Source organism: Equus quagga, chromosome 2 (assembly GCF_021613505.1).
Source record: "Equus quagga isolate Etosha38 chromosome 2, UCLA_HA_Equagga_1.0, whole genome shotgun sequence".
Lineage (NCBI taxonomy): Eukaryota > Metazoa > Chordata > Mammalia > Perissodactyla > Equidae > Equus > Equus quagga.
This window is the reverse complement of record NC_060268.1, coordinates 120,986,913-121,001,697: the sequence shown is the minus strand read 5'-3', so window position 1 is coordinate 121,001,697 and position 14,785 is coordinate 120,986,913. Positions and strand designations below refer to the sequence as shown.

The 14,785-nt window shown below is 42.7% G+C and overlaps 1 protein-coding gene across 7 annotated transcripts in view; it reads right to left on the bottom strand.

Annotated features, from left to right (window-relative positions):
- The window catches only part of KCNMA1 (potassium calcium-activated channel subfamily M alpha 1), a 713,595-nt gene that overhangs the window by 69,919 nt on the left and 628,891 nt on the right, over positions 1–14,785 (bottom strand). For all 7 annotated transcript variants that reach the window (XM_046653011.1, XM_046653014.1, XM_046653010.1 and 4 more), the window contains 3 exons: positions 14,245–14,368; positions 9,875–10,099; positions 6,066–6,258 (listed from right to left, as the gene is read on the bottom strand). In XM_046653011.1, the coding sequence (XP_046508967.1) occupies positions 6,066–6,258; positions 9,875–10,099; positions 14,245–14,368 (542 nt within the window). The remainder of the gene's footprint in view (positions 1–6,065; positions 6,259–9,874; positions 10,100–14,244; positions 14,369–14,785) is intronic.

Genomic DNA, 14,785 nt, shown 5'->3' with positions numbered 1-14,785 from the left:
AAAGCCAATTTCCACTTTTTCTGCTCTTTCTGACAAGCACTGCAGAGAAAACTGCAGCACTGTGCTGACTGGGTTCATTACACCTTCTCAGTGCCAACCTCAGCTGGTTCTCACCAGTGCTCACTCATGCTTTCCCCTAACTCCAGTCATTTCCCTTACCTGTTTCTCATGATATCTGCTCTAAGCCTTTATCACCATCAGTTCCCTGTCTCAACTGTCCTGTTCCCTAAACTCCTCAAGGAAAGCAAAACTGGCTGCTTCCTGAAGAAAGTAGAAGCCATGGGACTGAGCTTCCTCCAGCTTCTCTTCCCATCCAGCCTTCTGCATCAGAGGAATGAGTATCAATCCTTCTGAGTTTTAAAGCCACATTACCTCCCGCTTCTCTCTATCATTTAACAACTCTCTCCTATAGCTTCAAACTTTCCCTCTCTTTGTGAGTCTACTCACCTTTGTCTACTGCAGCCAGCAAATATGCTGTATTTCTGCCCATTCTAAAAACAAAAAGGAAATCTTTTCTTTGATGAGATCCTCAAAACATCCTATTTCTCTCCCTATCGGCACTTAAAGAGTAATATATGGTCTCCAATTCTCATCTCCCCTTAAGGCTTCAGACCCCTGAATATGGGCTTCTACAGGCAACAAGCTACTCATCAACAACTTCCTGAGCATCAAATGCAGCGCTGCCTCTTTTCGGCCCTCATCTACTTGACTCTTTTGCAGTATCTGATAGCACTAATCATCGCTTCCTTTCAAATCAGTTCAGCTCAACAAATTTTTACGGCATACCAACTCTATGTCAGATCCTGTGATAGAGGCACTTGGGGACATGAAGATGAGCAAGACAAGGAATAGTCCTTGTCTCTCAAAGAGCTCACAGGCTACTCAAGAAAGACACATATCAACAACAATTAGGATATATTCTAAGTTGCTATCTGGAATTTATTCAGCTCTCTTCTCCTTTGTCTTTCACAGCACCCATTCCTACTTCCCTAAATCTTTGCCCTCAGCCCCTTTCACGGGATTCCTTTCTTCTGTCTGTCCCTTCAATATTGATGCTTCCCAAGGTTCCACGTTAAATTCTTTTCTCTTAGTTGCTCTGCCTGTCTCCCTGGGAAAAACCCACTTTCAAGGCCTATATACTGTCCATTACCGATGATTTCCAAGTCTATAGCTTCAAATCTAACTTCACCCCTACAGCTGTACGCTCTTATTTCTTGCTGGATGCTCTACAGATACTTCCAACTCAAATGGACCAGGACCAAATTCTTTACTTTCTGCCCCAAGCCTGTTTCTCCTCCTGGTTCCTCTGCTTACTTAATCACTTTTACATCTCCCCAGAAGCCAACCTCGAAACTCATTCCTCACTTCTCATTTTTGTTCACCCACACCTCTTTTCCATCCAACCAGCCTTCATTGGCTATCTTTTCTGTTTCAAATCCATCTGAATTTCTGTCTCACCTTTGTGACTGCCATCACTAAAGATGTACGTCAGCCGTCATCCCACCCCTTCTAGTCCATTGTAATAGTTTTCTTGCATAGCTCAGGCCATTTTCTCTTTTTTACCTCTAAACTGTGTTCATATTTTTGCCTGTTATCTTTTTAAAAGATGGATTTAATAATCATCTTCCTATAAACCCGAACCCTTAGCAAGGCAACAAGCCTATGCTCTAGACCTGGGCTGTCCAATATGGTACACATTAGCCACATGCCACTTTTTAAATTTAAATTTGTTAAAATCAAATAAAAGGAAAAATTCAGTTCCTCAGTCACACTAGCCACATTTCAGTGCTCAATAGCCATCTACAAATGTCACTTCTTCTTGGAAGCCTTCTCGACTCCTTGAAATATATAAAATAAGGAGCTCTCTGTGCTCCTGTACTTCTAGCCTGGTCCTGTCTCATTGCACTGTAATTATTTATGGAGGTGCCTCCTCCACTCACCTGAGGATGGTGAGTGGCTGAATCCTAGTCATCTTTGTGTCCTGGGCCTTTATAGCACCTGATGCACAGCAGGAACTCATTTATTCCTCTTTCTTTCCCTTAAGAGTTACCCTTACTGGGAGAATAAGCAGGAAGAAACTATAAGATGCTCATTTCACAACTCGACATAAAGTATAATGGGAAACTCAACCACAGACTCCCTCTTTCCAGGTACTTACTCAAGCGGCTCTGAGAATAGACTTTTCCTCCCTCTGCTCACACTCCCTTCCAAAATCAGACTCAGTTCTTGTCTTTTAGAACCATAGGGAAACAGTCTGGCAAGAGCAACTGTTGTACCAGCTGATTTAAATTGAAATGTTTTCCCCAGATAAATGCATGCTAAATAATACACCAGCTCTCCAGCCAAAGGGAAGTGACAGGCGTTCTGTAAATAAAGGCACTTAGTTGCTGGTAAAGAGCTCTGAAGTGGTTCTGAGCTGACGTTTGCTGACCAGCAAGAAGTGGCTTCACCTGCTTTAGATAATTGTCACAGCAGTCTTGCCTGCTGTATATTAAAACTGCATCTCATAGACCCAACTGTCACATCGGATACACCATCCAGCATGGGGTATGCACCTTTCTCTGTAATTGTTTTTGACAAGCAGCCATCACATCTCAGATCTTTTCAGAAACTGTCTGGTCCAGAATCCCTAGGCTTGGTCGGTTCTGACCACCATGTGGGCTAGAACAGTGACACCAGCAGAGAATGTAAAAAGAGAAGAGGGAAAAGAGGTTTTATTAGTCTAGGAGAGCAGGTAACACGCAGTGGCAAGTGTCCAAACACAAATCCCAATGAAGACTCTGCCTCCTCAATGTTAAGACACATTTTTGATGTTATATCTATTATGTTAGAAAAACTTTCCATAAGGATATAAGGATGTGTGAATACTCTGGTCCAAGAGCACACACATTTGTCCTGAGTCCACATTTCTATCCTGCTGTGTTCTGGAGAGGTGATAATGTAGCTCTCAGGACAAAGGATGGGGTTTCATAAGAACTCCAGAATAAATACCGATGAAAACCAGGCAGGAGCGGCCAAAAATCTATGTAGTTATCACTCAGGTTGGAAGTTAGATTTGTTTCCCAAAATGAAAAGAGTAACATAAAATCCACTTTGTACTCTGTAATTCCAATCCACTTGGAGCACGATCGTGCCAAATGTCCAGATGAAGGGTAACAAAAGTATCTGAAGCCAATGAGCATTTCAGTTGGTCAGAAGGGTCTCAAGAAGGGACAGTGGCAGGGAAATTTAGCTCGTCCATCTGGCTCCACAGGCCAGGATGAGTCTGAAGAGTGAGCTGCACAGGAGCAGCCAGAGATGAACATACAGCACCCGCCTGTCAGGGAGGAAGCTACTTCCCATGTTGATGGCCACCACTGGACTACTGCCTTTTGGAAGGTCACAGTGTCACCAGAGAAGAGCGTTAGAAACCAAGGACAAGAGAAAAGCAGATGGAGTAAGAAGACGTGGGGAATTATGGGCTTGGTGGGCTATAGCTTCGACAGTCTCTCACTGAGAGAAGAACAGACGGCTGGCTACTGTGGGGCATATATGCCACTCCACTGCTGACGAGGAGTCTACGAAAATTGCCACTGGCCAAAGGCACATCCTCTGTCTTCTTTTGGGGAGTGTGTGTGTGTGTGTGTGTGTGTGTGTACAAAATAAGGAGTGCCCTTCTCTTTTTTTGCAGGAGAAATGAGCTCCCTTTGCTTTTCTTCCCATCTCCCACCAAAACCTACTTTTCTTACTTATCCCTATGCTAAAAACAGTAAAGAAGGCTTTTGAAAATTGGGTGAATATCATGTGGTGGGGCGAGGAAGCATTTTTACCAGTTTTTCCATCATACAGGATCCGAGAGGCTGGGATAAAGTTTATGAGAGCTGGAAGGAACACCTATGTCAGATCCATACTAAATTATACATTGTATAATTGTGTAACTAAATTATACATTGATATTTTGATCTATGGACTGAAAAACATAATTAGTGGATTGGGAGGAGACAGGCACATTGGGGAAAGGGAGTGTTTTCCTGCCTCTCCTGCTTAGTTCCATCTCCTTCCGAAGGGAGCACTTCTCCAGCTTCCATTTCTTTCCATTCCCCTTACTAGTTCCAACCAGAAGAGGAGCGAGCATCTACTCGAGTTGGTCAGCTTGTTCACTGGACCTGGTTTTGTTAGTGTGAAGATTTATTGTGCCTTAAAGCAGTGCACTTGAGTCACCTGGGAACCCTGTTACAATGCAGATTCTGGCCCAGAAGGTCTGGGGTGGACTTGAGATTCTGCATTTCTAACAAAGTCCCCGGGTGATGTCCTTGTAGGAGTGGGGGAAGGAGGAACCACATTGGAGAACAAGTACTTAAAAGCAGGAACCAAATGCTAGCTTGCCTCTTGCAGTTCCCAGAAGGCCAGCTTACTGTCTTCTCACATCCTTTGTCACCTCTACTCCCTGAGTAGGCGTGCAGGAGGCAGGCCCTGCCTCCCCAGTATGCACCTGGGTAGATAAGAGTTCTCTCTTAGAGCCTTGACATGTTGCTCTGCCCTGTGGGTACGGCTGAGCAAGTGGATACCAAGAGCTAGATTTGGGGGAGAGGTGGAGGAGGATGGAAGGGAGAGGTCAAAACTAGGCTTCAGGCTGTATCAGGCAGAGTTACGTCAAGAATAGAAGCCACTCTATTCCAACTGTGGAGAAAATTACAATTGACACAACCATTGCAAGGACTGTAGCAGCACAAGTCAAAGAAGCCATCATTAGCCATTTCACCTGCAACACCAAGTGGAAGGTTCTCCTGAACTTCACCAGAAGGTGCTGTGAATCTCAAGACCCTCGAAGAAGCCCACAGCCCTTTTGTCAGTCCCTAGCAGCAAAGCCAGGGGTTCTCAGAAAGCTCCCCTGAGAGTTTCTCTGAAGCTTGCATCTGCTCAGTGTCTGCATGCAGCTGCCTCCAAAGAATCAAGACTTCTTTATCCCTTCTAATGTCCAGATCTTACCCCTGTGCTCCTCTCTCATTGGCAGACTCCAGCCTAGAACCATGCAAGGAAGAAGATTCTAGGGACTCTTCTTCCTGGCTTTGCTGCAATGTTGAGCAGATATTAGAAGGAGGTGTGGTGATGCTGAGTCAACAGAAGATAATCCAGCACACAGGTCCAGGCTGCATGATCAAGCTGAGCTTTATCATATCAATAAGATGGCACTTCACATCCTAGCAGCCATAGTTCTCATGGGCTGTGCTCTCTCTACCTTTGATACTGGAAAGATGGGATTCAGGCCCCCATCAGGAACCCAATGCCACCCATTCAGTAGCCTACACACAGTTCATGGCAAGCCTACACTGAGGCATTATTTGGAGGAAAATGCTTCACATCCTATCCTGCCAGGCCCTGATGAGTGAAGTTGTTTGTTGTGGGGTTTTTGCTGTGCTGCCTCTCTAAGACCCATAGATGACATCTTTACTTGTAATTAGCTTGCTCCGGATCCTGGAGAAAATGACAGGGAAGACCGGGGCAAAGCAGAGAAGGCAGAGGTGCATCATTTCACGCTGTTTTATCTCCTATAGAGAATGTGTGGACTGATGAGCATCACCACTTGCTAAATGACTTTTAACGTCCATATAGACATCACTCTCCAGAGATCACCATCCCTTGGTCAGCAGATCACAATGTAAAGCTTAACACCTCCATGCAGCTATAACAATAGCAAATCTTAATAGGTCAAACGGAAATATATATACTGGGGAGAAACATTGGGAATTGTTCAGCCAGCATCTTTTCTGTGCTCTGACCATTTAGCTGATGACTCTGATCATTAAGCCACAGTTTGGAATGGCTGGGTGGGTGGTGATTTAAAGGTTGATTTAATCTCTGGGAAGGCAGCCTATTCTGAATGCAGGAGTTCAGGTCTCAAGCCTGCTTCTCGGGACAGCAAGAAGAGGCAGCAGATGCCCTTTTGAAAACCATCACAGCGACCATAGGTTTCACTGCCAGGCAGGCTGATGTGAGCGTCTTTGAATTACTGAGTGAAGGATATCCCTTTTGCCAGCCCCTGTCCCCTGTAGGCACAGCAGAGAAGTATTACAGGCTGTCCTTACCTTGGGAATTAGCCTGCAAGACCCCGATGCTGTCATCAAACTGCATAGATTTGATGTTGAGTGACGCCAAGATGCATTCCTTGTCCTGCAGCGAAGTATCATCAATATTATTCTGATTGGCTGACAGGATAACGCACATGTCACAGAGGTTGATGTTGACGGCCCTTAAATCAGCCCGACTCAATGGCGTACCCTTCGGCATAGAAGAAAGAAGAAAAAGGAGAAGCAAAAGTGAGACTGAGGGACGAGAGGGAAAGAGGAAAAAATAATAACAAATTAAAGATTGAGCTGGAGCTTTGGGAAATTATTTAACAAGTATCTTTTTTATGCCTTGACATTAAGCTGGCCTAACTGCATTCACGGGACTAGGAGCCGTGTGCTAATCTAAAGGGTAGTCGGTGCTGATGGCAGCATTTTAGGCTTGTTCTCAAAACTCAATCAAGCCATTACTAACAAACAAGGGAGAGGAATAAGGCCAGGGCTCTACATCTTCTTCCTGCCTGGCAATCGTCTTGATTTCAGTAACTGTCCTGTGGCAACCTCTGGCTTTCAGAACATAACAAGGGGGTGGGTTTCAAATGCCTGTTTATTTAATAGCAGGTCACTTCTGCCTCAGGCAAAAGACAGCAGCTCCAACTAAAATTTCCAAGGCAGCCAAGGGGAAATAGACAGTGAGGAGAGTGTGTTGGGGGGCGCTGAAACTGCTGCTCAATTTGGAGGATATGGGAGGGAGTGGAATTAATGTGCCTCTTGCAAAGGGGAGACGAAAAGGAGTTAAGCTTCAGGTCATATAATTTTTTTCATATTTTCAGCAAGAAAAAACAAGGAAATTGGCTAATTGTCCAACAACATAGGAATGGTTAAACACACCACGGGACATATATACAACAGAAGTCTATGCAGCAGGTGAAGGGACTGACACAGCTGTCATGCAGGTGTCGCCTTGGAAGGATCTCTAAAATAGATAAGCGAAAAAAAGTTCTAAACAACTCAAAAGGATGATTTCATTTATGTAAAAAGAAACTCACAAAATAAAACTATTCATTTATGTAGCTATTAACTATGTATTTATAAGTGTATGTACATTCAGAGAGAAAGTTCAGGAAAAATTCACACTAAACTAATAACAGTAATTACCTCTGGGGAGGAGAATAAGATCAAGGGTGAAGGGAAAAGGTTTTTTTTGACTTTATATACTTCTGTACTGTTTGAATATTTTATAACAAGAATGTATTTGTATATTACTGGAGTAATTAAAAATAAATAAGCCAGTAAACAGATTTTTCAAACATCTCATAACAGCAAAAAACAGTGGGAAAAAACCCAGATCAAGGAGGTAATGACGAAGAGGCTGAGAATGCAAACACAGGTAAAAGAGAAGAGTGGCACGACCTCCACATGCTCTGTGTCCTCATGAGGGGTCACAGCAGAACTAATCAGGCCATCCCATATCAGAGCTCCCCAGGGCCATGTGGCATCGTTTTGGAGTTCACAGCCAGCCACCAGCCTTCTTAGTCCTCCAGCCTGAATCCAGCTTCTACATGGAGCCTCAAGTCACCTTCAACTCACTGACTGTGTAGAGGCCAGGTCTGCCAATTGCCATATATCTCTGGAGGCCTTCCTCTCGTTCTCCTTCCAGGAGAAGGGACTTTTGAGAAGATGGGAATTGGCTGCAGAGATCGAAACCATCAACTCCCTTTTATAACTCAGTGACAGTCATGACTCTATTCTCAGCCCCCAAAATATTGCTGCAAAGTGGAATTATCAAGGAAGAGGCATTTAGTGCTACGGGGCTTAGAAGCTACTAGTTCCAGGCTCCAGAGCAGTATCTTGTGAGGGAAGGAGAAGAATCCCCTCTTTTCCTGGGATCTCTTCATACAAAATAAGTCTGACCAACTTTCTGAAACATTTCACCAGTGCATAAGTCTCAATTGCCTACATCAATATTCTTTTCATTTTCACTTTGTATGGAATCCAGCAGTAATTGTGATATAAGACAATCCCTGCTTAGTCGTGTACACATGATTTTAAAACTCAAGGAATACAAATGACATACATAGAAACACCTTGTGTTTGTCTAGGCTGGCCCTAAATGTAGGGCACTGTTTAAACGATGAAATATGTGGAGACGTAGGTGAAGGCCCATTTTGTACAAATATGCTGTGCTTGAGTGTGCTGAATTTTGGAGGGTTTGAAAAGGACCCACAAATATGGCAGCTCATTTATATATATATGCAGGCAGGTGAGTGAATGTGTACAAGGGCACATAGAGGAAACATGCACACACACAACATGCACACATGCATACCAAACAAAATATACACACACCACCCAACAATACACACACACAAATGCATACCAAACATCACATACACACACCCAACACTACACACACACACATACACAAATACAAACCAAACATCATACACACACACCCAACACTCCACACATATACACACACACACATACACGCAGACTCACATAGCCCAGCAAAATAATAAGCTCTTTACAAGATACTTTTAGATCCTAGTCCATGTGTTCCCAGGGTACCATGTGGAAGCACACATGTAGGAAGATCACGCAAATATATAATCAAATCTATCATGTCTGAAATTACCAAGGTCTGTATCTGTTTATGCTCTTCTCTGTGTATGACAATTTGTTTTTCTGCAGGTGACTATTTTTACCTATATGCGTTTATTAAGTCAGTAAGTTTTTGGCCCAGCATTGAAAAGATATCTGTCTATATTTTTCTCACTTCTTTAAACATTTGTTGAGTACCTTGGTGCCAGGCATATGTAAGGTCAAATGGTGGCTTCTAATGAATATTACTTATGGGTAGATTCTTATGCATTCTTTATTGAACTATATTACTCGACTCTTTTTTTCCATTTCTGAGGTTCCAGCAGCTGATAATCGAAATAATGAATTTCAGCTCTGTAAGTGGGAAATAACCCAGATCTCTTGAAATGTAGCATCAAATTTGTGTTGCTCAATTTTAGGAATGTGAACTTCCAAGAAAAACGTGTTGAGAATAAGTGACATGTGCATGGATTTGTGACATGGAGAACTATATCAAATGTTGAAATGTAAAATACAATTTTTGGAAAGCTTATGGAAAATATATTGATTAGTGATTAACAAGTAGTTAGTTACATGACTCCCAGATCATGTATCCCATGTCCTTACACTAAATTGTGGTGTTCCAAACTGTTCTTTCAGATTTGGGTACTAGTGTTTTTTAGTCAAGAATCACAAGCACATATGTGCACGCACACACACAAACCCATGAAAACATTGCTGGGTTTCTAAACTAATGGGAGGTAGGGGTTGACCAGCAGAAGAAGTTGGCCTTCTGTACAGCAGAAATAAATAAAGAACTTTGTTAAATACATTTGGTTAAAAATAGAACATGGTACAATCAAGATTTGCCAAGCATTAATAACGTCATAAAATAAAATGATCTACATAGTTCCATAAGTAAATTGCGCTACAAGCATCATAATATCTCAAAGCATTAGGTTTGGATAGGCAAGAGAGAGAGTGTTTAGACACCAATATGGTTAATACATTTGAGACCAGAGAAACTTCATGCCTGATGAGCAGCTGAACTTGGCTGCAAATTCCTTTTAATAAGGTCTCCCAGGGTTTGGATATTCCTAGAGAGCACAGGGGAAGGGCTGAGTCCTCAGGCCCAAAACCAGATGAAGAAGCAGAGGCATGATCAAAGCTACAAGCATTATATTCACCTGGGATTTTCTTTCGCGAATGAAAAGAAAAAAACATCAATAACGTGACCTTGGACTTACAGGCAATATGGACACTTTGGGGAAGTTATGAAGTGTCTCCCATTCCCGCTTGAGGTACTCAATGGAGCCCACAAAGACGATGTGCTTGAGCTCATGGTAATGAAAATTGCTGGCACGGAGTGGCATCACCAGGTTCCGGAGGCCGATCAGGGCTGAGCTGACATCGCCAAAGATGCAGACCACGACATGGCCACTCAGGACAGTCATGGCGGCTTCACTTCGAGTCTGCAACAGGGAGAAGTGCACAAGGATTGGCGAAAAGACCTCACAGGGTTGCAGTAAAGACTAAAAGAACCATTTGTATAAAGGATCATGTAAACATTTGTTGAGTGTGTACTATGTGCTATTGTGTGCTATTATTTTTATTTCATTAATGTTATATATGTGCCATATATATTTATAATTTATAATTCATACTACACCATATGTGTATATATATTATATCGGTGTAATAAACATATGAAACATATATCCACACATATCACTACCTTTTTTGATAAAAGATTTAAGAAAGATAGGCATATGAGTAAGAGTCCTTTAATACTGATCTTCAGGTGGTAAAATAAGAAGAAATAGCAATATTTATGACATTTGGAAAGAGATGTCTTAGTTTCCATGAAATTGTTGATAAAATGAGCTGCCTTTTCCATGTCTCCTGCTGAGATGATGATAAAATGGTCAGATCCTATGTTGGTCTCAGCTTGAGAAATTTGAGTTTTGAGTTCTAGGCTCAGCAGTGGGATTTCACAGTACATCATTGCATCAGGGGATAGAACATGCTGTCCTAAGCCAGGTGCTGGCAAACTATGGCCCACGGGCAAAATCTCATCTACTACCTGCTTTTCTATGGCCATGGCCAGTGGGCTGAGATTGGTTTTCAAGTTTTAAAATGGTTGAAAAAATTTGAAAGGAGAATATTTCATAATATGTGAAAATTATGTGAAATTCGGATTTCAAAAAAATTTTACTGCAACATAGTCAACCTTATTCGTTTAGGTATTGCCTATGGCTGTTTTTACATTACGATGGCAGAGTTCATTAGCTGTGACAGAGACCGTATGGCCAGCAAAACTTAAACTATCTATTATATGACCCTTTACAGAAAGAGTTTGCTGACCGTTGTCCACTGCTGCCTTGGAGTTTCCAGGGGAATGTCTGGAGTGGCCCACCTGTGCAGACTGTGTAGAGGAAGATTCCCAAATAATAATTAAAAGGATCCAAAGATAGATCAGGAAGAGCAACAAGCCCACGTCTTCCCCCAACCCCAGGCCTGTATCCACAAAAAAAACAAATTAAAGAATAAAATCACCCCAGTTAAAGGAGGACCCCAGCTTCCCAGGAAATGAAAATGGTTAGCTGCTGCCGGCCCTTTTGCTTACTGCGTTAGTGAAGAGAACAACACAAGGAGGCCAGTTGTGGGCCTTTCTCTGCCTCTTCTAGTCCAATCCCTCTCATCTTGCCTTCCTCCCTCCCTGTCTACCCACGGCATGCCTGGATGGCCCCATGTGGCTTACAATGATTTGGGGGAGGCATATTAATGTCCACTGCACATATCAAACTCTGCTCGATTTAATCCCTAGAATTGAGCAGTGTATTGACTGTTTAAATGCCAATATTGCAATTCATGACAATGTCACGGTTATTATAGTAACCCCCAAGGAGAGGAAGAAGCTAGCTTTCACTCCCTAATCATTAGAATAAAGCAAGGGCTGTCACCGTTATTGGTTTCCCTCTGCAACAGTACAGGGACAAGTAAGACAGGGGCATTTATAAGAAATGTCTTATAAATGGTGACCAAGGAGGACACACTGGGGAGTCACATCCCACATCACCACTTCAGTGAAGAAGACCTGGAGTTAGTTATCTTGGCTGCATGGAAGTGTGAGTGCCTGGGTACCACCAGCATAGGGTCAACCAGTCTGTAATATGCTGTGATGGAGCTCCTAATTATTTTTAACTGTCCAGGTCACCTGGGAGGCTAGCTCTCTTTGGCAAGCCCAAGGAATACAAACTGGGTCTAGAGTGGAGGATAGAATTCTAGAATAGGGAGATAGGGAAGGCATGAGTTAGCAGAGTGGCCGAGGCACAGATGCTGACCCCATTAGCTTAGATCTGGGGACCAAGACACCAATCCTTAGACTGGCTACAGCAACAATACCAGGAGAACCTTGAAAAGGTCCCAATTCCTGGGCCTCAACACTGGAGAGTATGATTCTGCCAGGTTTAAGACTCACTAGAGAAACTACTCATGCGTGCATCTTGAGTTTCCTATGCAGCCTTCAAGGTCTAACCCAAGCTGGGCCTTAATGGCCTTAAATCCGTTGAAGCACAATCTGTTTGTGTCCAATAAGACTTTCTGGCCACTTAAATGCACACTAGTCTTCTCCCTTAAATTTGAACAGCACTTTGAGTCTCGTTAACACTTAGCTTCAAATATATTATATCATGGTTACATTTTATGACTTCTCTCTAATGAGATGATCATTTCCTCAAGATTGAGGCCATCTCCTATTTCCTCACACCCAAAGTAGTTAGCATCCTGAACCCAGTGGGTACTCACAATCCCAAAACTTCACATAGCTGGCTCTTACAAGCATTCTCCTTTTGTGCTCTGATGTTACGTTAGAGAAAGCTTTTTGGACCACACCAGCTAAACAGCACCTCCCAGTCCCTTTCTAGCCCAGGACCCTATTTTATTTTCCTCATAGCACTTTATCAATATCTGAAATGTTATTACATATTCATTTGTCTATTTGGAGGTCTTCTCTTTGCCCCTCTGGAATACAAACTTTATGAGAGAGGTCAATGTCAGGGGCTGTGCCCCCTGCAATGAGAATGGTGCCTAACACATAGAAGGCTTGTTATAAATGTTCATTAAATGATACTATTCTTCAGATGAGAGAAGTAGTAACTTGCCTCCTTAAACTCTTTCATGCCGAAAGGGAACTTTGATTGGACGTCAGTTAGCCATTTACTCCTCAGGAATATGTAGGCAAGCTGTTAAAACCCTTGATTCCAGAGAGGGCACCAAGCTTTGCACCTGCCACAGGTAGGTAACGCTAGGCTGAGTTTAGATCACCAGAGCAAAAGTGCAGTGGACACAACATCAGGATGTAAATATATGGAGCAGCTTTGTGATTAGAACCATTTGCACTCCTGGTAAGTTGGATAATAGCTGTTTCCTGACAAATGTGACTTTCTGTGCTTTTGTCTGTGACTTTCACACCTCCGAGACAACTTCCAGCACAATGCTGTATTGGCTTTGAATGCTCGATTATAATTAGAGAAAACACGCACACTCACATTCAGATAAAACACAGGGAAAAATCTAGTGGATTAGAATACAAAACCTTTCTGAGGAACTGGAACAGTCCTTTTTTAGGAAGGGAAGCCATGACATCAGAAATGATAGGATTTTCCTGGCTGATATAAAGGAGCAGGCCACAGCAATCCAGGGATTAGAAGGCACAAGGGAGAAAGAACTCTTCCATTTGACTTCCTGATTATTAATGCATTTTTCATGGATTAGCAAGACAAGACACTGTAGGAGAGTCCATGTAGGCATTAAAACCTAAAGCTGTTAAGACGCCAACTCTAAAGAGTAGAATGGACTGTTATCTATGCTGACATTCCTGGGACAGACCAGAAGAAGCCTGCTGCTGCTACTGAGATGAGCCAACCACAAAATAAAACTCTGAGCACCTACTCCCAGAGGTGGAACTGTGGCTCATCACTGTCATCATCAGCAAATGCATTCTGCCTGTCTACATTGTATGCTAAGAAGGATCACAAATACACAAGGCTCTTATCTAGAAGGAAACAAGACGTTGTTACAAACAAGTAACAATACAGACAGCATTCAGATTTCTTCATGGCATTTAATAATAACAAACAATACTAATAACATGTAAGTTTATTGAGTCGTATGTTGGGTTTTAATCTTCACTACAACCTACGAGTTAGGGTCATTCTCATCTCATCTTCTTACAGATAAGAGAACTGAAGTGTGAAAAGGTCACGTGACTTGTCCAAGGCTGTGCAGCTACTAAATGGCGCAGGCAGGCTCTGGCTCCAGAGCCACGTCCGCAGGAGTTATGATACATACTGCCTCCTATGATGCCTTTCATACAGCATGTGATCACTCCCTACTGTAATGAGTCAATAAATATTCAGAGTTTGAAAATACCACTCTCAGTTCATGTTCTGATGAGAATTCTAGCTTCTTCAATATGTGTCCCGAATTTCAATTATCAAAAATAATTAGGACCAGAGATTGAATCATCCCACCATCCAGTTAGGAAAACTTCACTCCAAGCAAATGTAGTTTGGGACAGTAGTGGATGGCATCGATTCCACCGTCCATCACTCACCAGGATGACTTTCTCTATCTCTTTAGGTGCGCACCAGTGAAACATCCCAGTGGAGTCATATTTCTTCACATTGGAGTCCATGTTGTCAATCTGATCATTGCCAGGAATTAACAAGGGGTCATGCCTGAGGAGAAAGGGACAGGAAAACCTAAGTAGAAAATGTGATAAATTATAAATGGAAAGCATCCCCTGAGTTACATCTCAGAGGAGATGACAGGTGCAGAGAAAGTGGTTGCTACTGAAGGCCATTCTTTTGCTTGCAGAACCCATTCATCCTTTAAAAGACAACTGTCCCAAACACCACCACCACCTGGAAGTACAGGTGACCTTTGTCAGCTAATAATTCTGTCTCTCTCTCCTGTTTCTCTTTTTCTAAAATGGCCTTCACATCATTTTGTGGATTTAGTCTCCCTTTTTATGGATCTCTAACTTCTCCTTCTCTCATTTTACCAGCTATCTAGCACACACACATACACACCACAAACACACACACACACACACACACACACACCCCCCCAAAGGGTTGTTATTAGCAGTGGCA